General features: G+C 46.1%; 1 protein-coding gene across 3 annotated transcripts in view; it reads right to left on the bottom strand.

Moving 5' to 3' along the window:
* Positions 1 to 27,833, bottom strand: part of STX1A (syntaxin 1A) — a 254,155-nt gene that overhangs the window by 191,280 nt on the left and 35,042 nt on the right. For 2 of the 3 annotated variants that reach the window (XR_003370167.2, XR_003370168.2), the window contains exons 2-3: positions 15,377 to 15,454; positions 13,853 to 13,952 (exon numbers count right to left, since the gene is read on the bottom strand). Coding sequence is in view for 1 of the 3 variants with exons in the window: in XM_026659288.1 (XP_026515073.1) it covers positions 13,853 to 13,952; positions 15,377 to 15,478 (202 nt within the window). In the remaining 2 variants the exon portion in view is untranslated. Of the gene's footprint in view, positions 1 to 13,852; positions 13,953 to 15,376; positions 15,479 to 27,833 lie in introns of those variants that run through there. The other variant, XM_026659288.1, reaches the window with a different exon arrangement.

The following is a 27,833-nucleotide window of genomic DNA, read 5'->3' on the forward strand; positions in this document are numbered from 1 at the left end:
CAGTTGCAGAGTTGACTGTTAGAATCAACAGATTATTTCCTACCCTATGTGGAAGGAACGCTGAACAGGCTAGACATACAGCTCTCAACTCCCTGACATTTACACGACCCTTTAGATCTTGAGAAGACCAAAGACCTTAAGTCTGCAGGGACTCCATAGTGCCCCCCCGAACCCAGGGATGACATGTCTGTGACTAAAATGAGAGTTGGTAGTGGGTGAACAAAAGGGACCCCTTACAAACTTTCAGAGGATCCACCTACCAACCCAGAGACAACAAAACTAACGTTGGCACTCAAAGAACCCTGTCCAAGTGATGATGACAGGACATACACTGAGTGGCTTTCTGAGATGCAGTCGGCATGCTGAACTCCATAGGTACACACTGCCATGTGACCTAGGAGCCTGAGGCAACTGCATGCCACGGTGAGAGTATGTGCTTTCAGCTCCAGCCCTAAGCCCCATAGCGTTCAAACCCTAATTGTGGTAGAACAGCCCTGGCCTTTTTTGGACTCTAAGATCTCTCCAATAAACCCTATTCTCTGTATTGCTTTTAGGATTGATTTGTCCCTATTAACTAAGAGTCCTTGTGCATCAAATGCAGACAGGATGATGAATATGCTGGGCCTCACGTGAGCCTCGGACTGACCTCTCACTAACCAGTCATTCAGTACGGGAACACATGAACTCCTAATTTTCAAAGACGCGCTCTCACCACTGCCACGCACTTCGTGAAAACTCGAGGAGCAGCCGAGCAACCAAATGGAAGCACCATGAATTGGTAATGGGATCCATCTGCCACGAATCTGAGAACTGTTCAATGGCTGTGGTGTACGGCCACGTGGAAGTAAGCGTCTTTTCAGTGAAGGGCAGTGTACCAGTCCTGCTCCTGGGAGGAAATGATGAAAGCTAAGGTAACCAGGCGGAATTTTATTTTCTTCAGGAACTTGTTTAAACTCTCAGATCTAAAATAGGCCTCAGACCCCCTTTCGCTTTGAGAATAAGGGAAGTAGCAGAAATAGAAGCCTTTCCCCTAGAGGCACAATGGAACTTATAGAATCAGAGAATCTCAGGGTTGGAAGGGACCTCAGGAGGTATCTAGTCCAACCCCCTGCTCAAAGCAGGACCAATCCCCAACTAAATCAAACTTCCTCCATGGCCCCTGCTTGCAGAAGAGATTGACCTCCTACTGAAAGATGGTCTCATGAGAGTGGTCCCTGAAGAGGGACAAGGAAGGAGGGTGGAAAGGGAGGGCAGAAATAAACTGGAGGGCATTTCCCAGCTCTGCTGTGCTTACAACCCACGGATCTGATATTACGTGGGCCCTACCACTAAGGAAGTGGGATAAGTGACTGGCAAACAAAGGGGGTTGAGGGTGAACTGATGGAACTGTAGAAACTGGTACTTTCCTCTTGACCAACCCAACAAAATGTCTGTTTGGACAAGGCAGTGGGACAGAAAAAATCCACTGATGCAGAAGATGATGGTAGTGGATGTCATCTCCTGTAACCTCTGCCCTTCTTTCTTTGCAGTTCCTGAAATCAGGGAGCAAAGCCTTGATTTCTGTATGACTGCTGGGACTAAACTGTTTCCTTTTCACCGCTGCTGTTTAGAGTCCAAGTGACTTTAATGTCACCCTGGAATATTTTAGGCTATGGAGCCTATTGACAGTTTTATCCAAAAACAAAAAGGGACCTTCAAATGGGAGGTCCTCTATGGTCTGCTGGACGTCTGGGGGAAGCCCAGAAGACTGCAGTCATGAACACCTTCTTACAGTAACAGCTAATGCCATGGTTCAAGCAGCCAAGTGATCCCAATCCATACTCTCCTGGAGAGCAGTTCTGGCAACCAGCCTGCCCTCTTCCATCATTACAGTAAACTCCTGCTTGCAGTCTTCTGGTAGCCCTTCCTTAAATTTCATAATGTTCTCCCAGAGTGTGAAGTCATAATGACTCAAGAGTGCCTGCTGGTTTGCAATCCTGAATTGCAGACTTCCCATGGAATGAAATTTGCAGCCAAACAAATTCAGTCTCTGATTTCATTCAGGATCTTTGCCTTTAGGCATTGATGCTTGGTGTCTCTGCCTCTCCCACTCATTAATGGCTACCACTACTAAAGAGCCCGAAGGAGGATGAGAATACAAGTGCTCATAAGGGACTCCTGTCAGACTGTTTTGCTATGGGAGGCAGGGAGGAGGGGATCTGCCAAAGCGCCTTAATTCACTTCATTTCTCGGCAAAGCCACTTTCAGAATGTCCACCAACTTGTGAGATCTCCCACAGACCTCCTCCACCTGAGTGTCTAGAACAGAGACCACCCTTCTTATAGATCTTAATGAGCCCTACAGTCCTGGCAAGTAGCTTGTTGCCTCTACAGCCTCACCTGGTGATGACGAAGAGGCTGCAACAGGCTACTGAAGCAATGGTTGCTCTGTGTCTTGCAATAGGGAAGCCACTTGGGTGACTTCTGGCTGGCTGGTACAGATCTCAGTACCAGGCGCTGGAGAATGTTGTCTGGAGTGCCGATGCCCTCCATGCAGTCCTGAAGAAACCAAATGAGGCAGATGAGGAGAAGTCCTAGCAGGAGAAGGGACACTCCATGATGTCTAGAATGGCCATTGATATGGGCCTGGGACTCATCCTTGACCGGGCCATTGCCCATTAGGAGCAGGCCAGTGCTGTGACTGCTGCATGGCTCATGGTCCCCATCTCTCTGATGGAGGGTATGCTCCCCACCTAGGGTGGGATACAGAAGGACACACCTCTGAGACTGAAGAATTGGATTCTCTGACAACAGAGGAGCAGAGACAGTCGGAGTCAGGGATAGGTAGCCAGAACCTGGGGATGGCAGTACTGGAGAGAACATTGCTGGCTGACCTCTTGATTGCACCAGCTTTTGTGGAAGTGTGGAAGGTAACAGTACTGCATGTGTCTGACATGGTGAAGTAAGAGCCAGAGGCATTGGTACCAACTGGAATCCTTCCTGTACCACCAGGGGAACCAGCACCAAGAAGCTAAACAGGTCTGTTGCGGCTGCATATGTCTCCGAAGTGGTTGGTAGCAGTAATGATTCCTGGCCAGGATGCAAAGATTTTTCAGGGATAGCCTTGATGGACCTGGCACAAGTTCCAGAGACAGAGAAACCCTCCTTTTAGTCGATGAGTGCTCTAGGAAGTGCCTCTTCTCGAGACTCTGCCGCTAGCTGCCTTCAGTGTCAGTGAGCTTGACCAGGGTACCAAGCCTGAGGAGGGCCTGTGCCTCTTCTTCAGCGCTGGCGAAAGAGATTAAGGAGCCGCAGGCATCCCTGGTGGGGCACTCCACACTGAAGCTGAAGTATCGGGAGCGTGTGCCGAATGCAATGGCTCTGATGGAGGGCGAAGTGCTGCCTCCATAAGCAAACACTTGAGCCTGGCCACTCTAGCTTTCTTCAAGTGAGGCATGAACCCTTTAGAAATGTCACACTTGTCACTAGTGTGGGATTTTCCCAAGCATTTCAGGAAGGCAGGGTGTGGGTTGCTGACCAGCTCTGGCTCACTACAGGACCCCAGAGAGCAAGGCATTGTTCTGGTCTCACTCCCAGGACCAAATCTTAAATTTGGTCAAAAAGACCTAAAAACTGAAACCTAATACACTAATATCTAACTAAAATATACCTAAGGAAATAATGAATTTTTAAAGGTAACATTATATACAATGGAGTGAGAGAGGAACTTGCTCCAAGAAGTCTGGAAGCCCTCCAACAACCTTACTTGGTAAGAAGGAACTGATGGAGGCTGGGGTGGGGAGGAGGGCTCTGCTCTTTTATACCTGCATGCAGCGGTGTGTGACGGCAGAGGGAACTTGAGACTCCCCAATAGGTACCGCAGAGGGGGAAAAGTTCTCTGACAACTGCGCACGGGGCGCTCACACGCTTACAGTGAGTGGACACGTGCAAGTGCTCAAAGAAGAATCATAGATTCCAAGTCCAGGAGGGACCATTGTGACCATCTAAACTGACCTCCTGCATAGCACATGCCAGAGACCTGCCCCACAATCATTCCTAGAGCAGAGATTTTAGAAAAACCTCCAATCTCAATTTTTAAATGGCCAGTGATGGAGAATCCATCACGACCTTTGGTAAATTGTTCCAATGATTAATTCCTCTCTCTCTTAAAATTTATGCCCTATTTCCAGTCTGAATTTGTCTAGCTTCAACTTCCAGCCATTGGATTTTATACCTCTCTCTGCTAGATTGAAGAGCCCATTATTAAATATTTGATTGTAATCAAGTCACCCTTTAACCATCTCTTTGTTAAGTAAAATAGATTAAGCTCCTTCAATCTATCACTAGAAGGCAGGTTTTCTAACCCTTGTGGCTCTTCTCTGAAACCTCTCCAACTTATCAACATCCTTCTTGAACTGTGGACACCAGAACTGGACACAGTATGAAGATAACGGTCACAAAAGTGCCAAATACACAGGCGAAATAACTTCTCTGCTCCTACTCAAGATTCCCCTATTTATGCATCCCAGGATCGTATTAGCCCTTTTGGCCACAGCACTAGGAGCTCACATGCAGTTGATTATCCATGATGACCCCCATGCCTTTTTCAGAGTCACTGCTTCCCAGGATAAAGTCCCCCATTGTGTAAGTAAGGCCTACACTATTTGTTCCTACATTTAGCCATATTAAAATACATATTTATTTGCTTGGGCCCAGCTTACCAGACGATCCAGATCTCTCCGAATCAGTGACCTGTCCTCTTCGTTATTTACCACTCCCCCAGTTTTTGAGTCATCTGCAAACTTGATCAGTGATTATTTTGTTTTCTTCCAGGTCGTTGATAAAACTGTTGACTAGCATAGGGCCAAGAACCGAACTCTGCACGACCCTACTGGACACACACCCATTCAATGATGATTCTCCATTTACAGTTACATTTTGAAACTTATCACTTAGCCAGCTTTTAATCCTTTTAACGTGTGCCATCTTTATTTTATATCCTTCTAGTTTTTTAATCAAAATGATCTCTATCAGTCTACTCTGTAAATGAACCATAACCACAGCCCCAGTACCTTACAGAGCATGATGATGCCCATTCACCTCCCTGGATCAGAAACAGTCTCAGACAAATCCCATCCAGAAGACAAGGAGCCCAAAGAAAAATGTACAAGCAAACTGCATTCTGATTTCTGGAAGCCACCGTCTCAGTCTCATGTAATTTAGATTTATGAACTGGAGAATTGCAACTTGGATTTAAATTTATGTGTAACTGAAATGTTCCTTGCTGTCTGTTACCCAGAAGCACTTAGCGGTTTTAAATATTTATCAAGCATTCTGAAGTCCACTGGAGATGGACTGAACTGACAGACTGAAGGAAACTGGCTATGGATTTGAGGATTTATGCTCCCAGGAGTAATTCATTCACTGAACATAATCCATTATACTACAAAAGGCAGTAAAGGAGACTCGTTAGTGAGGAACTTGTAAGGAAAACTGGTGTATGGAGGAAAGGCATGGCAGAAATCACTCAGCACGCTTATCGATGGCTCCAAAATACAATTAACTCTTCCCCATTAAACATCTAAACTCTCTTTGCTGGGAGCATGGACAGAATTGAGTCCTAGAGGCTGAAACAAAATAAATTCTCTTTTGAGCACCAAAAGTGACAACAGCTATAGCAGTCAGAGGGAACAAATTTAAGGACTGATTTATCAAGGGACTTGTGACTCAAACCACAAACCTTAACAAAAACGAAACTGCCAAGTGAATTATAAATACAATAAAACCTCAGAGTTATGAACACAATGAACTGACTAGTCAGCCACACACCTCATTTGGAACCGGAAGTACACAATCAGGCAGCAGCAGAGAGGGGGGAAAAAAGCAAATACAGTACAGTACTGTGTTAAACATAAACTACTAAAAAAATAAAGGGAAAGCAGCATTTTTCTTCTGCATAGTAAAGTTTCAAAGCTGTACTAAGTCATTGTTCAACTGTAAACTTTTGAAAGAACAACCAGAATGTTTTGTTCAGAGTTACGAACAACCTCCATTCCCAAGGTGTTCATAACTCTGAGGTTCTACTGTACATCTCTTTTAAGCTGGGCAAAGGGAACCTCCGTTCATTGAGCAGCCTCTCTGTGGAGTTACCAAACTTTGCAGTCAAACTGCCATCTTGTGGCGCTTGCTGCTGTCCACTCCAGCCCATGCACCATTCACACAACTAGCTGCCAGACACCCTCACTTTTCCTATATGCTCTGGAAGTGCACATCGAGAGTCACAGCTGAATGTCATTATTATGATCTAGAGCAGTGGTTCTCAACCTTTCCAGACTACTGTATCCCTTTCAGAAGTCTGATTTATCTTGTGTACCCCCAAGTTTCACCTCACTTAAAAACTACTTGCTTACAAAATCAGACAAACATACAAAAGTGGCACAGCACGCTAGTACTGAAAAATGGCTGACTTTCTCATTTTTATCATATAATTATAAAATAAAATGATTGGAATATAAATATTGTACTTACATTTCAGTGTATGGTATATAGAGCAGTATAAACAAGTCATTGTATGAAATTTTCGTTTGTACTGACTTTGCTAGTGCTTTTTATGTTGCCTGTTGTAAAACTAGGCAAATATCTAGATGAGTTGATGTACCCCTGGAAGACCTCTGCATACCCCCAGGGGCACATGTACCCCTGGTTGAGAACCACCGATCTAGAGTTCTGATCACGAAAGATGCCATACAGTGTAAATTAAACAAATGCCGGCTAATGGAATAAGAATTCACTGGCATGATAGGTAAGTGAGCCAGATGCACACCCACAGGAGGCCAGAATCTAAATAACATTAGCAGTTGCAACTCAAACAAACCACAGAGCTGAGTGTCCCAGAAGAGAAATCCTTCAGAACTGTAGGAAAAGATTAACCTTTCGCAGTGATGAGACTTAACCCAATCTCTATATCCATAGGAGGGCAGAAGTAGCAAACCAAATTCCATTCAGTGTCATGGCACCTAAGCACTTCACCCTCTGCTCCTTGGGCTGCTGTGCTTGAAAGTATACAATCCTCTGCTATCACAGGCAACCCAGTCACATGATCCTGTGCGTAAACTTACCAAACTCCATCTTAAAACCATTCATGTTTCTTGCTCCAACTTCTCCTACTGGCAGCCTGTTCCAGAGCCTCACTCCTGCGTCATTAGATATCTTCTTCTCATTTCCAGCCTACATGTATTCCTGGCCAGTTTAGCCCTATTTGTTCTTGTGCCAATATTGTCTTTATCTTAAATAGCTCTTTCCCTCCCTGGTATATTTTTCCTTTTACCACCCCAGTATATTTATAGAGAGCAATCAGAGCCCCTCTCAGCCTTTGTTGCCCTAGCCTAAACAAGCCCAGCTCTTTCAGACTCCTCTCATAAAATAGGCTCTCCATTCCCCAATCATCCTAGTAGCCCTTCACTATACCTGTGCCAGTGTGATTAAATACATCCTATACATCCTAGGATGGCATTTGCCTTTTTGGCAGCTGTATCACATTGGTAGCTCATGGCCATATCCTGTAGTCATAACGACTAAGACCCCCAAGTCTTTCTCCTTCTCTGTGATTTCCAACCGATGAGCCCCCAGCCTATAGCAGAATTTCTTATTATTAATCTCTAAGTGCATGGACTTGCATTTTGTACTATTCGGTTTTATCCCATTTCTATTATTCCAGTCCTCAAGGTCATCCAATTCTTCCTGTGTGATATTCCAATCCTCCTCTGGGTTGACAGTGCCTACCAACTTTGTGTCATCAGCAAATACAGTTAACACACTCCTGCTTTTTGTCCCAAGGTCATTCATGAAAATATTAAATAAGATTGGTCCCAAGACCAACTCTTGAGAAAATCCATTAGGAACCTCCCTCCAGCCTGATAGTTCACCTTTCAGCACAACCTTTGTTCTCTCTCTTGTTCTGTATCCACATTACAATTTTTGTACTAATCCCCATAATATTCTCCAGCTTGACTAATAATTTTGTGGCACTGTATCAAATGCCTCACTTAAATCCAGATAGATTAGATGCGCATTTCCCTTGTCTAGAGAATTAGTTATCTTATCCAAGAAAGCTATCACTTTAGACTGGCACGATCTATCTCTGGTACACCTGTGTTGTATTTTATCCCATTTTCCATTTACCTCCAGGTCTTCAGAACAAATTTTGAAGGAAAGAATAATTAAAGCCTTGCATACTAGAGGTCAGAATAATGAGTCTCTAGCTGCTCAGATCATTCTTCCCCCCTTCCTTATATATAGACACTACCTTTGCTATTCTCCAGCCATACAATGCCATTCCTGATTTGATAGATTGATTAAAATCCTTGCAGTCTCATGTGCCAGTTCTTTCAGTGCTCTGGGGTGCGGATTATCCAGTCCCCTCAACTTGAGCGCATTCATCTCTTTGAATTTTGCCTCCACCTCAGATTTGTCAATTTCCATTTCCAAACACTCGTTTCCATGAGCCATCCTGCCTTTGCCCCCATGTTCTACATCACCATCCTTATTGAAAACTTAGGCAAAGCGTTAATTTCGTTTTTAGGTCATACCTAGATTATATTTAATTTCTTCCTCACTGCCTAATGGCCCACTTCTTCTTTGCTTGTTCTCTTGTTATTTCTATGTCATCTCAGTCCTGGGCCCCCAGGCAGCTCGGTCCATGCATCTTGGTCCCAAAAATTTAAAGAGGATGTGTTTTTAAAGTTAGGGCTATAAAGTGCAAGCAAACTACCCTGCACGGTTCATAGCCACATCTCCATGCATACATGAGTCAGGCTTCAGTTAATTTCCTGTGAAAATATGCAGACTGACTTCCCTATAAATTGGCTTTAAAATGCCTCCTCAAACAGGGTGCCTACCAAAAGGAGGGTTTTTACACGCTGCTAGAGTGATTAGGTCTGTGCGGAAATAATGACTATAATACGTTCCTTTGCGTGGCACTGTCAAAACAATGCACCCAAATCCCCATTGAGTTTGTCCCTGTTCAGACAGTGGTGGCTTCTCACCTTTGCTGTGATCACTACTGCAGCTCAGCTATACTGCCTGGTCAAAAGAAAACACCCAAACACACGCATTGCTCTATCCTTTTAATATGGATATTTCTAAATGGCCCCACTGTATATTATTAAAGCAAGTGTGTCAGTTTAAATAAGTGCCACCAGATTCCTTGTAGTTTAAATAAAGTGCCTGGCATGTATCCAAGCAGAGTTTGGAAGTACCTCTGAGTCCTTGATATCAAGTTACTAGGCCATGATTACAAGAAAGCCTGATGAAGCATCTTTAATGGACCGCAGAACACTTGGGGCTAGGGCTGGGGAGGGTCAGACAGATCAGTGGTGAAATGCACCAGACCTTTCACCTCTGGACTCCTGGGTTCGAACTCTGACTCAAGTGGAAAGTAAAAGGCCATGTGCTGGTCTCAACCTCACATCACAAGGCATGTAGGTATGATCAGCAGCTCCAGGCATGAGCTGTGTGGCAGTGGCACAGCGGGCACTGAATGCACTGGGCCTGCCTAGCTATGAGATTGCTGCTATTAGTCCCTCAATTCATGAGCACAACATTCACCCCAATAACAAGAGGATCAAAAAATCCTCCTCAGTGAGATCAGAATAAAATATCAACCTAGCAGCTTCTGAACTCCCCTATAAATAATTAAACTCTATCCAAAATAATCCTCGACTACAGAATCACTTATTGCTCAGCAAAGCAATTTCTATAATCACTTTCTTTCAAATCAGGCTGTTTGAAGAGTGCAAAGCTGCGTTTCTCATTGCTGATTATTAGCTGGCTCCAGATTCCCTTTTGGAGTCTTCTTCCCACTGACACAAATAATTAGCCAATTTCCTTTTACCTGTCTGATCTGTCCTGCAAACAGCATCTCCCCCCTGTCCCTCCGGGACCTGCTTAGAAAGCTCAGGGCAGGCGCAATCTGCTGGGTGAAAATGCCTGATGCGATGTCAAAAAGCAGAAGACATTAATGAAATGCTGCTCAGCTAGCGCCAGCTGCCATGCTTCCCACATGGAGACTATCCAGCCCCCTGCTAGCCTTTGGGAATCACTTACCACAATGGCCTCCTGAAAGCACAGCACCCCCCAGACTGACTCTGGGTTGTGCTGAATGGCACGTTAGTGATCGCTCTGAACCAGCACACTACATGCTCTGTCATCTGGAGTGAGGAGAGAGAGAAGGGAGCCTCACTTTCCCAACTGCATTTCTTAGCCCCAGTCTGAAGAGGTCTAGATGTTTCTGGGGGCACAAAATCAAGGCAAAGTATCCTGGACAGCACAAAGGAACAGGCTAGACTTTGACAGAGTGGATGGAAGCGGCAGAAAGCAGAATCGTCTCCTGACCTCTAACTTGCTACTGGAATGGAAAGGCATTGGTTCTTTGACACTCTCTAACTGAGACACGGATTTGAGCTCAAGGTAAACGGGACACCAGGATTAATCACAAAGAGTAGCCTTTGCACTTCTGCAGCACCTCACAAGAGCAGGTTGGAGAGCTCCTCCCGAGGACAGACGGGAGCTGTGAGAGTAAGTGGGGGTACCCCCACTTGGTAAGACAACTCCCATCTTTTCCTGTGCTATAATATATATTCGTCTTACTGTATTTTTCACTCCATGCACCTGGTGAAATGGGTTTTAGCCCACGAAAGCTTATGCCCAAATAACTTTGTTAGTCTCTAAGGTGCCACAAGGACTCCTCATTGTTTTTGCTGATACAGACTAACACGGCTACCCCTCTGACATCTATTTCAGCGATCCATTTGTGAATGTCCTGGTCATGCCCCTCCTAAAGCCTGAATGTAGCGAACATCCACAGCTCCTCCAGGTCATAATGATGCAGAGGAGCAGAGTTCAATGGGCCTTGGCCTACTGAGACTGAAGCTGGCACTTACCCTTCATGGTTCAGCAGGTTTTTACTAACAACTCACTGTAATTTGCTGCAAGGCTCCTGGCTTCCAGCACCTAATTAACTCCCACTGCAGCCCTCCTGACAAGATAGTTCATGCTAAATCACTGCACTGATATGAGAGGAAAAAACACAGGCTCTACTTTTACTGCCCAGTGGGCATGTAGGGCAGGAATTACAAAGTCACTGAGGGGAGCAGGAGCACGTCCCACTGAAAGACAACGGGAGTTGTGCTCAAACTTCTCGGGCATTTTTCAAAATCCTGTCTCCAAGTCTGGGATGCGGTAAACTGCCCATGAGCTCCTACCTTCTATCAGCTCTCAGTCTGTTAAATAGATTCACGAACTGTAAGGTCAACGGGAGCCATTCTGAACATCTAGTCGGATCTAATGCACGTCCCGGGCCAGAAAACACCACCTGAGGAGTCCTGCAGCGAGCCCAGCACTTTGTGGTGGAAACACAGCCGATCTTTCAGAAAGATGCCCATAAATAATTACTGCAGGACCTCAGGGTGCAAACTCAGACAAAGAAGCCAAGGTGGCAGGTGAGAGATGGTTCTAGGAATGTAAAGGCACGGAGGAATTGAATTATCAGGCTGAAGGCTTGGTGAACATTAATTGAGAAGCTGTTCCAGTGTAATTAGGGATTAAGGGCCTGGGTGTCCCAGCACTTGACACTGTAGATGGAAGAGCCAGAAAGGAGGCAAAGAGGAAGATGTGTAGAGGACAGAGCAGGAAGAGAGAGTGTGTAGAGGGAAGGGAAGAGGATGAAAGCAAAAGAAGGAAGAAGGGAGGTTGGGGACTGGAGGGGCAAGCCAATCGATGAACATCTAACCCACACATCCTCTCCCTCATCCTTCCCCTCCCCTGTGTCCCCTCTTGAGATGAGCTCTTTGCAGCAGGGGAGCTGTCCTGTTGCACCCACAGCATAAGCACATTATACAAATCAGGAACAATTGCAATCTGGCCTTTAAAGGTTACTCTACTGCCAAAGACAAAGGCTTCCTACCATTTGAAAAGCAGCCTTCTCCCTAGCGGTCACCCCCACTGCAGCCCTCTTGACAAGGGATCTGATGCTAAATTGCTGTCAAAAAGAACCAGTCTCAGTCCTCCAGCATCCCCATGGCTCTCTTCACAATCCTGGAGGGCAGCAGAGGGAGACCTCCAGGGGCAAGCGTTTGGAAATTGAAACTCTTCACTGGTTTATGTTCCTATTATCAGATACCAAATGAAGGTGGGGGGCAGCACTGTGGGGAGCAACATAGGCTGTAACCGTACAGTTTAAACAGGGTCTTTTTGAAACAGGAGCATTTCTTTCTGTGTTGCCTACTATACCTTAGTAGCATATGGAAAGGCCTGTCGGGAGCACATGGCAGCAGGCCCAGTTGAATCCCACCAAGCTGTGCTGAATAACTGCCCCACGCATATTAAACTCACCCAAACTCTCGCTGTGGGAAGACAAAGTCACAGACTGTTTTTTCCAGTTCAGATTTCCTAAATCTTTTCCCCCATGGGGGCAGGTTCCAGAAATCGGGCCAGGAAAAGCTGCCCAGTAAAAGCCTGTCCACTGAGCAACAGCACGAACAGGGATGATCAAATAGGCATCTGACAGTTCAGATCTTCTGCATTTAACGTGATCTCTTATCTAGTGGTTAGTGCTTGGGACTGGGGAATCCACTAGCTCCTCCTGTGACCTCAGGCAAATCTCAACCTCCCAATGCCTCTATTTCCCCCTCTCTAAAATGGAGATAATAGCTATTAACTACTTTACAAGGAACTGAGCCTTCATTTATACCAAGGATCAGCATGTGACAGGGGAGAGAAAAGACATACTTGAATGTTTGCACTCGGAGACCACAGAGATGGGCACCATAGCCAGATAGAAACAGAACTTCAGGCAACCTTTAAAAGGGCTTAGGTTGCGGTTCAGAATAAGGTTCAGGTCAATTCTTATTTAAACCTGATTGGTTCACCCACCCTTCATGAAAACTGTAGTCTAGCCAGGAGGGGAGCAGAAAGGATGGTATAAAGCGGGGGTCCTTCCATCCATGCATTCTACACTCCAGAGCAGGCATTTCAGAGACCCAGCTCCAGTGGGTGGCCACACACCCAGGCTGCAAATCTGGAGGCACAGAAAGGATTGCATCATTTCTCAGGCTGTGTCCACAGTGCTGGGAACTCACTGAGAATCCTGCCTCATTAGTTTATTCTCCTTTAGCAGCCTGTCTGGCCAGGAGCTATTGCCAGGGAGCGAGCAGGCAGCATATCACCAGTTCTCTCAATCAAACCCTCCTGTTCGTTCTCTTTGCAGAGCCGGAGGACATTACTGTTTCCTAGTCATGACACAGTCTTGAGGTGGCAATGGTGTCTGTAAGTTAGTATATTTGATACCGAAGTGGCACGAGTACAAGCTCCGGGTCTCAGCAGCAATAACCAGACAATTACATTTGTTTTCTAGCTGAGTGGAACAGGAAAATGACTCACCTGGATTAAAAGGGCCATTTGCTCTTTGCAGCCTCGCTGCATCCACCAGCCTTAGGCACAGAATCATTCTGCACCAGCCTTAAGAAGCCCTCAGTGTTCCTCCTCATCTACTTTCCTACCAGCCAAAAGAGCCCCCAGCAAGTCATCTAGTCTCCTTTCCTAGCTGCCCAGCCCATCTCCGGTCTCTCTCTTCCCCAGATGGCTTCTATCAGCTCCATGGTCATCACGCACCTCGTCAGCCTCCTACTTTACACCACCCGCTGGTTACATCACAGCCAGCATGACCATTGTCACACTACACCAGCATCTAATTCTTTGCACATGTCCCATCCATCCACTCAAGAAAGCAGATCAAGCCTGATGTGCCACGGGAGCACACCTGTGTTCCCCACGCCCCACAGCCTGCTGGAGCAGAAAGCCGAGAACGCCTCACTCACTCTCATCTGGGTTGGGGGACGCAAGAATAGCACTGTGCTTCCTCTTCACTTCCTCCACATTCTCAGAAATTTTATCGATGAACCCTCGAATTTCTTCCACCTATGGAGACATGGCCCAAAGGAACACAGCTGTTCAGCATATTCATGACAGTCGAGTCTATGGGAAGGGGAGAGGTTGCTAGACTCAAGTGCTCCCCAATCTGAAAGCAGTCATAGGAGACCTGGGCCAGGCTGCTTCCTGCAGGAGCATTTAGCTGGCTACCACCTGATCGGCTTCTTAAGGCGTGGCTATACCGTGAAAAGAGACTCTCTAAAGTGCAGCAGGGAGGTTTGGGGCAGGGGAATAGTTCTCATGTTTATTACATCAGTGACTCTAGGTCACGTCCGTTCAGTTTACATGTTAGAAAATGTTATTTCAACATGCCAGCCCAGAAAACTCCCTTGGGATCCAGGAGACTCCAAGCTTCCCAGCTCATGCATTAGCATCATGAATAATGGTTCTGCATCTGGGAAACTGAACAATTCTGCTCCAGATGCACAAGTCAAACTGCAGACCAGTTTGCTCCTCCATAACTGCTGGATCCACAGGGTTAACCTTTTAGTCATTAAGGAAAACAAACTTGGCCGATACACTGGGAGAGCAGATGTAGTGAGTGAGAAGGTGCACTTCCCCACCATACTGCACTTTAAGGAAGGTTGCTGATGTCTTGGGAAGTGCAGTCAGGGTTTGTATTATGCTGTTTTTCTGGGCTGCCTATCTAGAATACCTCTACCTTCAATTCACTGAGTGACTTTTCAATGGGGTTTTACATCCTACTTTTGATAGACTGCCTAGAAATGTCTTCACACACCCCAACACACTATGATAAAGGTGTTCTAAAAAGCTGCATGCATCACTCACAGCCACCCACATGCCAGAATAGAACCTCCCATTTGTAAGCTAGATATGTACAGAAAAAGTCAACCAGTCCCATGCAGCGGGACTTTCAGGGTTGTTTTAGTGCCTTTCTGCTTTAATCAAAGCACTGAAGCAAGAAAGGTTGCAGAGTTTGAGGCTTTCTGCTGCCCCAAAAGATAGTGGCTTTCCTCCACACTGGCATAGAGGCATCTGTTCTAATTTACCAACAGTTGCTAAAGTTGTCACTTTGGTTTCGATGGACGCACCTGGAGGATCAAATTGCACATTACATCATAGGCTTTGTAATTGCACATTACAACATTGGTTCTGCTGTGAAGACTGCATGATTCTAATTGATGCCTAAATCTTTATGGCGCATGCTCCAGAGTGCGACCTAGGAGGAGCTAGCAAAGGCTGAAGTCTGAGCATTGGCAGACCTCGTGTCAATGAGAAAAAGACTCTGTTCCCACTGGCAATTCCTACACACATGACTGTGAATCCTAACAGTGGCATCAACTGGCCATGTATTCTGTGGCTAGAGTCCACTGGGAGGTCAGGGAGAGAGCACCACTTAGTTCTGACCAGCGGCACAGCTCTGAGCTTTGCTGAGAGAACAAACATCTCACCTGTTCAAAGAACTCATCCATGAAGCGATCCCGGTCCACGCTAACGGTGACTTCATCATCATCATCGCTGTCCTTAGCCTGTGCAGACACAAACCCAGACATTAGCAAGCTGCTCTCTACAAACTTCACTGATCCATTCTAAGCACTTAGCCCAATGGTCCTCTCTCAAGTCAGCAGAACGTGGGTTCCCCCTGAACTTTGCCTGGGAACAGGTTACTCCTGTGATGCGAGAGGTAAATGCTGACCCATTAGAAGCTGTGGGGATTAATTAAATTAATGGAACAGGAAAAACCTAGGAAAGAATCAATCCCTGGACACTGTATTTAGTGTGTTACTAAAAGGCTTAAAGAAATATTAAGATCAGGCTCACACACAAAGGCATGGTGAAAATCACCACTGCAACTCATGGTCAAGTCACTTAAGCTTTTTGTGCCTAAGTTTACCCTAGTGTAAAATAAGAATAATGATATTTACATCTTTACACAGTGTGCTGAAAGGAATCATTTGATGTCCTCATACACACAGCAGAGGACAGTTCAATGAAAACATCTGCTCCACGCACAAAACATGGGATAGAAAATGGATGCTATGTTCACTTTTGGTGGTCCTATTGCAGTAAAACCTTAGCAGAAATAGAGGAGGGCATGGTTCACAGACAGGTGACCAACATTAGGGATCTAGAAAGTCTTCAACATGAGGAGTTGTTATAGCCGTGTTGGTCCCAGCATATTAGAGAGAGAAGGTCTCGTGAATATCCTGGGATCAACACGGCTACAACACTGCACACAACAATGGAAGATACCGAATTCACCCACTTCCTCTTTAGTGTAAGAAGACAGTTAAAATATTTCATGCAGAGAGGAGACATGAGAGAGAGAGAGGAAATAATGAATGGATAGGGAAGCTCCTATTTACCTTCGCACTCCATGGAAACAAGGGGAGGTGCAATGAAACTGAAAGGGAACAAATTTACAACTAACAAAAAGAAAGATTCTCTTTTACTCAACACAGAATTAACCCATGAACTCCCTGCCACATGGTATCAGAGGCCAGGAGCTTACCAGGATCCTAGGAAGGGTTTGACATTCATGTGGATAATGAGAATATTCACAAATACTGTAGACAGGATAAAAATAGAAGGGCTCTAAACCCCAGTGCTTCAGTCTACAAGCCAACCATGAATTGTCTGGAGTTAGGAAGACCTTTCCCACGAGCAGGTGATTCCAGAATTGTCTGTTATGGGGGTTTTTACACCTTCTTCTATAGCAGCTGGTGCTGGGCACTGTCAAGCACTACAAAAGGGTGTGTTATACCATGATATAGCGGACATGATGAAAATCCAAGACAAGGCAAACTGACATTTTACCTCAATATAACTGATTGAGGTAAACTCTAATCTCCCCCTTGGGTGCAGCTCAACCAGCTTCACCGTGATAAAACTACAGCTTGCCCTGTCTTCTACACCAGGATTCTCCACCATGTCGGCTATCTCACTGTAAAAATACACCTCTTTGGAGTGAAGACATGACCTTCGAGGCCAGATACTGGAGTAGCCATTCCCCTGATCTGATTCAGACTGGCTGTTCCTAAATCTCTACTACAGGGGCGAGGTTTCATCAAGCTATATTTGTAAAGCACTTTCAGACCCAACACACATACAGTGTAAGCACAAACTCTCATTGGCTATTATAGGGGCAAAAGCCTCTCCAGCTGTCACTGACAGCACCTGTTTTGTTTCCAAGAGTATTGCTTATGGGCAGGGGGCAGGTGTATCAAAATTCAGAACATGCATGTTCATCACACGGAGGAGGAAAAGCCCAGCCCCAGAACAGCCTCTCAGGTGCAGACTCTGAGGTCCCTCTCCCACAGAGCTCTGCATTCAAGGCTACAGCTCCAGAAAGCAGCCTGAGAACAATTTAGGCTTAACAGACTCTCACCCTAATCTGCTCAGCTAACAAGATGTGCTGAATCAGCACCACATCTACAGGGCTATTAAACGAAAATGAGATGGTCAAGAGAGCACTATGTGATCATGCAAAGGTACAGTAACTCGTCACTTAAAGTCGTCCCGGTTAACGTTGTTTCATTGTTACGTTGCTGACCAATTAGGGAACATGCTCGTTTAAAGTTGTGCAATGCTCCCTTATAACGTCGTTTGGCAGCCGCCTGCTTGCAGGAAGATCAGCCCGTTGCAGCTAGCTGGTGGGGGCTTGGAACCAGGGTGGACCAGCAGCCCTCCCATCAGCTCCCCGCTCCCCTAAGTTCCCTGTGCTGCAGCTGCCCAGCAGGCTAGCAATCGGCAGTTCAGCTGTCCCTCTCCGCACTGCCATGTGCTGCTCCCGCCCTCTGCCTTGGAGCTGCTCCCAGAGACTCCTGCTTGCTGTGCGGGGAGGGGGCTAATGTCAAGGTGTCCCCCTCCCCCCTGCACCCCACTTACCCATTCTCCATATAGAGCAGGGAGGGGACACGGACGGAGAGAGAGAGAGAGAGCTTGGAGCAGCAGCTGCTGTCTCAACTTCCTGATCCACTTAAAAAGACAATGCACTTAAGAGTGGGTCAGCTTAATTAAAGGGGCAGTGTGCATCTCTCTCTCCCAAACACAAGGTGTGTGTCTGTCTCTGTCTGCTATGCTGTCTCCCCTCCCTTGTGTTCGTGCTGCCTTGTGTGAGAGGCTACATTAACAACAATGTGTTAACCATTGAGGGCTCAGCTGAGTGCTAGTTCATCATTTAGCAGCAAGGCATTCGCTGGGAAATATCCCTCCCTCTTCCACCCTCTAACTTCACCACCTCAACCAAACTTCACAAACATCATAGCTGTGAACAGTATTAAATTGTTTGTTTAAAACATATACTGTGTGTATATCTATATAATATATAGTTTTTTGTCTGGTGAAAAAAATTTCCCTGGAACCTACCCCCCCCCACCCCCCCATTTACATTAATTCTTATGGGGAAATTGGATTCACCTAACATCATTTCACTTAAAGTCGCATTTTTCAGGAACATAACTACAACGTTAAGCGAGGAGTTACTGTACAGTGTACTGCCTGAACACTCCTCACATGCAGCCCAGGGCATTCTGCAGTCACTCAGAGCTGCAGATGCACTGAAGCACACACGATTGCTAAAGGATCATATAAATGATTTCATCAAGCAAAGCAAATAACCCTCACACCTGAATGCCTAGAGATGGGAGGGGACGGACACCCCTTCCCCTTCCCCCCCCCCCGCATGGCACTCCTCCACCTCTGTGCAGGCCAAGTGTCCCACATATTTCTCAGCCCCCAGAACTTTAAACTTTCCTCCTCCCAAATCCAACTCTGCACCCACAAAGCCTGACTCCAAAGACACCCACGGAGCCCATTACCACCACTCCTTCCTCGTCAGATAGGGATTGCTGTTCAGTTACATAAGGACTTCTCTGCCCCAAACACCTGAGAATGCTGCCTCCACAGAGCCACCAGCCCTGGCAACCAAGAGACCTAGAAGGCGCAGTGACTCAAGCCAGTGTGCTCGCATGGTTCTGCAGAGCACTCCAGCTGTGCTGTCAGGCAGCCCAGCCCCTGGGGTTAGATATGTAACAGACTCAGCCCTGTGGGTTTCCTGGAATGCTGCATTGCATGACTGCTTAGAAGGGTTAGTCCCCTCCCTGGCAAGAGTAGTATCCTCTGTACTGTCAACCTCAAGCCTTCAAAAATGACAAGTCAGGCTCCAAACAATCATGAGCTTTTAGAAACAAATATTGGGTTCTTTGGTTTTTTTCATTTTCCTTCTGGTTTTCAAACCTTGAGAGGTCACACTTAAAGCTTTTCTCAGCAAGTCTGAGGGCTACAAGCTCTTTTTTGTTTGCTTTTTGTAAAAGTAAGTTGAGATTCTGATGTGTTCACCTGACTCCAGGAGCAGGGGCTTCGAGAAAAACACCAAATATGGAAAGATCTGTGATAAAACCACAAGCGTTGGCAACGCTGTATCAGTCATATCAAGCTAAACAGAAGAGGGCTTCCAGAACATAGAAATGGCCATACTGGGTCAGACCAATGGTCCATTTAGCCCAGTATCCTGTCTTCCGACAGTGGCCAATGCCAGGTGCCCCAGAGGGAATGAACAGAACAAGTAATCATCAAGTGATCCATCTCCTCTCGTCCATTCCTAGCTTCCCCTGCCGTTGGCAATACAGAGGTACAAGCAGGCAACATAGAACACATGTATGTGAGTCTAATTCCCAGGTGCACAAGCACAAGATCGAAAATTCTTAAGTTTGCTTTGGCTGCAGCAGCCAGCATGTTCTATTCAATACGGAGCCACGTGCTTATTTGGCCTATTTGAATTGAATCATTTGAATTGAGGGGCACTAGTGAGTCACTTCCCACCTCCCTCTGCCTCCTGGCAGCCTTGATTTCTTTACCCCAATTGATCACAGGCACACACACAGACATGAAGTCCAGCCTCACACCTCACAGGCTCTCTCGGCAGTTTGTACAGTTCATGTTTCCCCTGATGTTTCATGTACATTTTCCTGGCCCTAGCATCTCTTGAGGGCGTGGACATTTTGTGGAAGTTTCTACACATACGCCAACGTGGCACAATTCTGGCCTGCAATGCCCTTGCTATTCTAGTGCACAGACCATCCCTCGGGCCTGTCAAAAGAAATCTGGGTCCCTGGTACATTATGTTCTCTGGGGTCCCTACCCCTTCCCAATTCACCCTGGTTACAGACATTTGGGGGGGGAGCTGAGCTCAGGGCCCCCGTACAATTGTCTCTGCCTTTCTCCCTCTCTCATCAGCCTGCCCTTGGCTCTATCTAATGCAGGGGTCGGCAACCTTTGGCACGCAGCTCACCAGGGTAAGCACCCTGGAGGGCCGGGCCGGTTTGTTTACTTGCCGTCTCCGCAGCTTTGGCCGATCGCGGCTCCCACTGGCTGCGGTTCGCCGCTCCAGGCGGGCCATGGGCCAAAGGTTGCCGACCCCTGATCTAATGTATCTCAGTTGTGGTCTGCAGCTTTCCTCTCCTGGAAATTCCATTACTGGGCTACAAAACTTCACCTCTACACCTCACTTCCAGCCCACTGTGCCCCATTAGTCCAGTTCTGACTTCATCCAGAGAGATAGCAGAGTGTCTCCCCTAAGCTCCCCAACTTCAAAATAGATTGCATTGCTCAGATTCCTCAGCAAAACAGGAGTCTTCCAATCCACCCACTTCAGTGGCATGATCACTGTTATCCATGACCAAGAAGTTCACTCAGGGGACTTTCAGAAACCGGAGACATTGTGTGTCCCTCTGTAACACTACCTATCATGCCCTGGTACTCCTCCAAATGCAAGCTGGAGGGCATCCCTTGTCGACAATCCTATATTGCCGCCTCCCTCTTTGTTTTTAAATACCAAAAAAAGCAAACCCGAGTCACATTTTCCTTTATAAAATGTCACCTATGTCCAGTTGTATTATTCTGAGTGTGCTTTCACCCACTTGGTGCCCTCCTTCACATGTTCTTCCCTTTCCCTTCTCCTGATGGCCCAAGCCAGATCAGTATGGGGATAAACACTGATCTCCTCCCACTCATTCGCTTATTGATTTGTGGCAACAAACACCCTAGCTACTTTATCCCTATGTTTGCACAGGATCCACAAACAAGCTTTGCACACAAATGAGGCAGTGTCCCATGCACATGCTCCCATGATTATCAATTCCTCTAGATGTTTATAAATTCATCATCTCCCAGAACTAGCATAATAGCCTGTTTTAGTCATTTGGCTTTGTTACACCAGATAATCTATTTGTTTTGCACTTTACTTAGGTTTCAGCGCAGACTCTCTACGTTGAATTAAGATAGACTGCATTTTCAAACTGCCAAATGGCTAGGAAGAATCTGAGACTAGTTAGTAAGCCTGTCGCACGGACTCTCAACACCTGTACATGCCAGGGAAGATTTAATCAGAAAATTATCTGCCCAGTATACGCAACTGAATACATTTTATGCCTTTATTTACAGCTAGTGTTATACAAAGGGTAGGTCGACACTGGAACAAAAGACCTGCGACACATCACACATCACTGCCTGGCTCAGCTGACTTGGACTCGGGCTCAGGGGCTAAAAATTGCAATATAGACATTCGGGCTCAGGCTGGAGCCCCTCCTCCCTGGGAGCCCCTCCTCCCAGAGCTCGGGCTCCAGGCCGAGTGTCTACATAGCGATTTTACAACCCCGCAGGCCGATCCCTGTGAGCCCAAGTCAGCTGACCCCTGGTAGCCACAGGTGTTCATTTGCTGTGTAGACATACCTTAAATGGCACTGTAAACCAACCCCGAGGTGTGGGTGCAGCCTTCTCCCTTTTCTACTCTGGGTTCACCTATGACAACACCTGGTGCCTCCACCAAAGGAAACCCCTCCTAATACGGAGAACACTGGGGGCTTGTCACTTGGGAAAATATTAAACACACAATCTGATACACAATCACATCAGCTCTAAGGGGCTCATATCCACCTTTCCTATCTCTTTTCTGAGATGACATGAACATTTCTCTCAGGTGGCAATATTTCTAAGGCACACAGCACCAAGGTATCTAGGTCCCATGAGACTGAATCAGAGCAGACTGCTGGGTCTGTGTGCGCACCGGCAGGGAGATAATTCACCTAAAATACCTGTTTCTTTACCAAATGTTTCAACCCTCAGAGCACTCAGTGCTCATTGCTAAAAACATACCCACACAATGGGAAGGCCCCATTAGACCAAATACACATGAATACTGGGTCAGGGGAGGGGGCCTCAACATCATTCTAACTCTGAAGACATCGTCTATAACACCCTGAGGGGTCATGGCACTCCTGTCAAGTGTAATCTACAAAGCCTCATGGGGACAGGCTGACTTGGGATGTTCCTATAGCGATGGGGACAAACTGGCTGAAGAGGCGAACGCATCAGAAATGGGAGTGAGAAAGCACGAGAGACAGGCAGGCTTGTGAATTCCTTTTATTTACCCTTTAGCGATATGACTGTATTTTCTGTTAGCACAAATCTTCCAGGCTGCCACACTGCAGTTAGCAAATGCATTTTGTTTCACTAGAAGAGACAAGCAACTGAATTTTGGGAGAGTCACATCAGCAGCTCCTCCTCTCAGTGCTCCGCATTACCCTGTGGCTTGCTGCAGAATTTTGGGATGTGTGGGTCCCCCAGTCAGTTAACCCCTTGCACATCCGACATGTGTTCTCAAGGGCAGGTTTCCAGTTTAACCAGCAAACTTCACATGCAGTTTTGGCAAGACAAGGCATGGAAGATGACAAACACCAATGTCTGCCAAAGCCAATCCCCCTGCAATGTCAGAAAGCTGTCTGGATGTGAGGAAAACATGCCCCTTTAATCCTGACAAATGATCCTTGATCACTGCTGTAGAGGAAGGTGAAATAAATCCAAGGTCCCTAACCAATATACCCCAGGGAAAGTTACCTTCCAAGCTCCAAATTAAGGGCCCCATCCAGATGCTCATGAACTTCAACAGAAGCAGGATGCCATCCAGGGCCTGTTTAATCCTGAGCATGGACAACAACTCATCATAATTTGCATCTAATGCCATTTACACACCAAGATACTGAGTAAAATTTTCCAAAATAATTATGTGATTTAGTTGATCGCATTTTCAAAAGTCACTGAAGCCTCGTCTACACTGCAAAGTTAGATCAATGGAAGCTGCCTTGTGTCGACCTAGCTGGGCATGTGTCTATGTAACGCCAACAGACCCCGGTCGTCGGCGGGCGGGATCAAACCGGGGACTTCTGGAGCTTAGTGCACGAGCCTCTACAGCATAAGCTAAAAGTCAAATGGCTGTTAGCTAAGGTTGTAGAGCAGACTCATTTTATCTCTCTAAGTGGTCTCGATGCCACTAGATGGGACACACCACCACACCCAGAAGATGTGTGAGTTACAGCTACACTGAAATTTGTCTCTCACCAATGCAAGCTCTCTATTATGCTGACATAGCAACCCCCTCTTCCCGATTGGCGTTGAGCCATGGTCAAGGCACTGGGGTTGACACAGCATGAATGGAGACACTGTGTTACCTATGTCAACCCTAACAGTCCTCTATCAGCTGACCCACAATACCCGACACTGACCACTCTCCCAACTGTGAACTCCATTCCTAGGAGTCACAGAGAGCAGAAACCCCACTTCCCACCCCAAAACCCCATGAATTTTTGAAATGCCTTTTCCTGATTGTCTAGCTTGGTGAGTACATCAAGCAGCTCTCCCTTGTTGTATGCAACTGCCCAGCTGACCATGCCAACTATACGCTCCAGACACACTCCAGCCTGGAGTAGACAGGAGATATTGGATCTCCTGGGCCTGTGGTGAGAAGAGGCTGTGCAGGCAAAGCTACAGACCAGCCATAGAAATACAAACATCTACAAACAGATTGCACAGGGGATGCAAGCAAAAGGATATGACACGGAACCAGCAGCAGTGCCACATGAAAGCAAAGGAACTTTTCCAGGGATACCACAAAGACAGGGAGGCCAACAGTTGATCCGGTGCCTGGGCCCAGAAGCAGCACTTCACCATTTGCAGCTGCTCCATGAATGCCACACACCTTGAACTGGTTCTTGCTATGGCCCACAGCAGTCTGCCCGCCAGATTCCCGTGGCACTTCTAGTGGCTCTGCAAATATCAGAGGATTGTGCGTCCTGTGTTTGCAATGCTCATGACAACACTGCAGAGTTGTGCAGACTCCATGCTTCTGTCAGACATGGTCAGACAGCAACATGTCCCATGCAGGTTTTGGGGATTTTAAAAATAGGTACAAAAATTATGCGCTAGAGATGGCGTTGTGGGAGAAAGCTCCATGCTGGGAACTTGACCCCGCACTTGCAATCACCCCTGCGGGCCTTGTTTCTGCCCCACCATGCATTGCCAAAACTTCCCAAAAGACACTGCACTGGATGGGGAAAGCTGCACACAGGAATATCTACCCATGGTGCATCACCCTGTGCATCAAACCAAGCACTCCTGGTGAGCACGCACAGCTCTGACACATGGAGCTATGTATGCACACGCACAAGTGATATACTAACTGCAGCAGCTTTATGCCTATGTAAAGTCTGTAGTGTAGACAGGCCCTTAGGCACTTTAGTTTAAGTGTCACTGAAAGTCAATGGGACTTAGGCTCCTAAATCACAGTGTTTCTGAAAATTTTATCCACTGTATCACTGACATCCAATTAACTGTCCAATTCTTTCCCTTACCATTAATATAACTAACTTCGCCAATGGAAGGTTTTAAATCAAAGTAACATTGTTTAAGAAATTCCACTGCATTTTTCATGCTAATGTTGGTGTAGTGGTGCATTTTTTTCCTTTCATTATTCTCTTTTGTATGCTGCACAACTCCCACACCTCCTCCAATGACCTCCTTGAAATACGCCTGTTCTGTGATGCCTTCCCAACTGCAATGATCCCTTTCCGCTCCATAACAGCCTCATTGTTACAGCTCAGAGCAGGCAACCTGTGATGTGACTGGTAAGGCCTTCCCATTGGACGGCGTCACGTATGCGTACAACACTGCATATATTATAAGAAAACTCGGAAATTCAAGAGTCATCTCAAACGGTTTCATTATTTAATTCTGCCACAATGATGCAGCAGCTAGAAGAATCTACTGGTCCCATGATCCTGACAAGTCAGAGTCAGTACTTAGGGAGACCTCCAGGGAACAAGTAGACCCTGCAATAAGCAGTGTTGGGGAGTCACTTGATAGCCCTCTTCCTTTCCAGGTAAGGCAGAATCAGTCTGTGCTCTGTACGCCTGCAGTTCAAAAGTAGCCTTGCTTCTCTGCACGCAGCCTGCCTCCTGAGAGCTTGCTGTATATTACACTAATCCTTCAGTTAGCAGAGATACAATAGCACTGTGTGTAAGAGCTGAGGTGCTAGCCCTCGCATCTTGGCCAAATTCCACGTTGATAATTACATTCTGCTTCCCTAAATTCCACTGGCAGTTTCAGGATTCATCTTCATGTCCATGCCTGCTGCACACTGTTGCACTTTTACAGCTGCCAGTTCATCACCAATGAAAGAACATGACTATCAGGAAGAAGTGAGCACACAGGGCTTCCGGGGAAGATAAAAGGATATTCTAGTTCCCAGTTTTGATTAGAAACTAGCATTTATGTTTCACGCTGCAGCTATTTTCTTCTGTATGCTAGCATGCTGCATGTAAAACAACTAAACAGGGGGTTTGCTCTAAATTTCAATTTTAAAAATTACATTATCCTGGCTCAGTCAAATCTCCCTTACTAGTCTGTTTTTCTCTTAGTATTATTTTTGATTGAGTATTTTGCTTATGAGGTCTTTATAAAGGACAATGTTTCAAATAGACAATTTCCCCCATGCACACTATTTATATAAGAGTTTATATTATTTCAAACTAAACACATTAAAGTTTAGTAAGGAATTGCCACATTCCACTGGAGAATGAAATTATTTGTAGTATATTTTATATATACACATATCCCTTATTTACATCATATGTTGTGAGGCTGAATTAACTAAAGAGCTGTTAGACCCATGGATGAAAGGCCTTTAAGAAGAGCAAAGTACTATCCAGAACCCCAGAAGAAAATTAGGCCTAAGGCTATTTGGGACAGAAACTGTGCCTCTTCCATGTTCTGAAAAATGCCCCATACTTTCCAGGAGCTATGTAAAATAATAAACAAATGGAAGGGCATGCTCTGTCAGCCCTTTATACAGTTTAGTTTGGTAGTACTGAAATTTACATTTGTTCCTATGTGGACATTCTTCCACATGTCTACTTAGAGTAACAGCTGAGGGAAACCATGTCAGAGAACTGGTCAGTAATGGTTGGTGTGATCTGTGATGCTGGCAGACCAGGGGCCAGCTAAAGTCAAGGTCCCCATGTCTCAACTGAACACAGACAAATACACAGCTGGAATCAGTCTGACTCATCTGTGTGTTAGTATTGTTAAAATAGGTATTAGAATCATAAGAATGTGTTTAGTCTTTAGTGAATGCTTGTGAGTTGCTGCTGGCATTAATCTCACTTCTAGCATCTGTATCCCATATTGTAAGGCAATGATTCCCAAACTTGTTCCGCTGCTTGTGCGGGCCGGGGCGGTCTGTTTACCTGCCGCGTCCGCAGGTTCAGCCGATCGCGGCTCCCAGTGGCCGCAGTTCGCTACTCCAGGCCAATGGGAGCTGCTGGAAGCGGTGCAGGCCGAGGGACGTACTGGCCGCCACTTCCAGCAGCTCCCATTGGCCTGGAGCAGCGAACTGCGGCCAGTGGGAGCCGCGATCGGCCGAACTTGCGGACGCAGCAGGTACACAAACCGGCCCGGCCTGCCAGGGGCTTTCCCTGCACAAGCGGCGGAACGAGTTTGGGAACCACTGTGGTAAGGTAATCTTTGAGTGTTACCATTGTAAGCCTCTGTAACTGTGTAAATCACCAAACAGTAGAGAGACATTAACTAGCATCTCCAGCAGAAGGTGCGTTATGTCCTGCCCAACAAAGAAGACCCATCAACACCAGCCAAACAATTATGGAACATTAAAGTGGACAAAGGATTTTGCTGATTGCTGTCCAGCTCCTGCCCCCGTTAAGATAAGTCAAACAAATGAATTTCTTCCAGTTTCCTCTGAGTTTGCTGCTCAGAGCACAAGGGGGGAAGGGAATAAAATGCCCTAACAAGAAAGACCTGTATCTCTATGCTGCTTGGACTCTGAAGGGAAAGATTTTTTAGGCACAAGCAAGAGATCACCAGCTGCTTAGCTCTAAAGGACAGATAGAGTTCATAGAATGTCAGGGACATCAGGAGGTCATCTAGTCCAACCCCCTGCTCAAAGCAGGGCCAATCCCCAGACAGATTTTTGCCCCAGATCCCTAAATGGCCCCTTCAAGGATTGAACTCACAAACCTGGGTTTAGCAGGCCAATGCTCAAACCACTGAGCTATTCCTCCCACCCTTATTATAGAAGCTTCTATTATCTTTTGACACTTAAGAATGTAACTCATTTGTATGTGTACATTTACCTGCTTTAACCGTGTAAATAATTCTCGTTTCCTTTTCCTGTTAATACAAAAAAGTTAACAGAATGTTGGGAATCATTAAGAAAAGGATTGATAAAAAGACAGAAAATATCATATTGCCACTATATAAATCCATGGTACGCCCACATCTTGAATACTGCATGCAGATGTGGTCACTGCATCTTAAAAAAGATATATTGGAATTGGAAAAGGTATAGGAAAGGGCAACAAAAATGATTAGGGGTATGGAACAGCTAACATATGAGGAGAGATTAATAAGACTAAAAGAACAGGAGTACTTGTGGCACCTTAGAGACTAACAAATTTATTTGAGCATAAGCTTTCGTGGGCTACATCCCACTTCTTCGGATGCATAGAATGGAACATATATCTCCTCAATATATGTTCCATTCTATGCATCCGAAGAAGT

Source organism: Terrapene carolina, unplaced genomic scaffold (assembly GCF_002925995.2).
Source record: "Terrapene carolina triunguis isolate 2854851 unplaced genomic scaffold, T_m_triunguis-2.0 Scaffold620, whole genome shotgun sequence".
NCBI lineage: Eukaryota > Metazoa > Chordata > Testudines > Emydidae > Terrapene > Terrapene triunguis.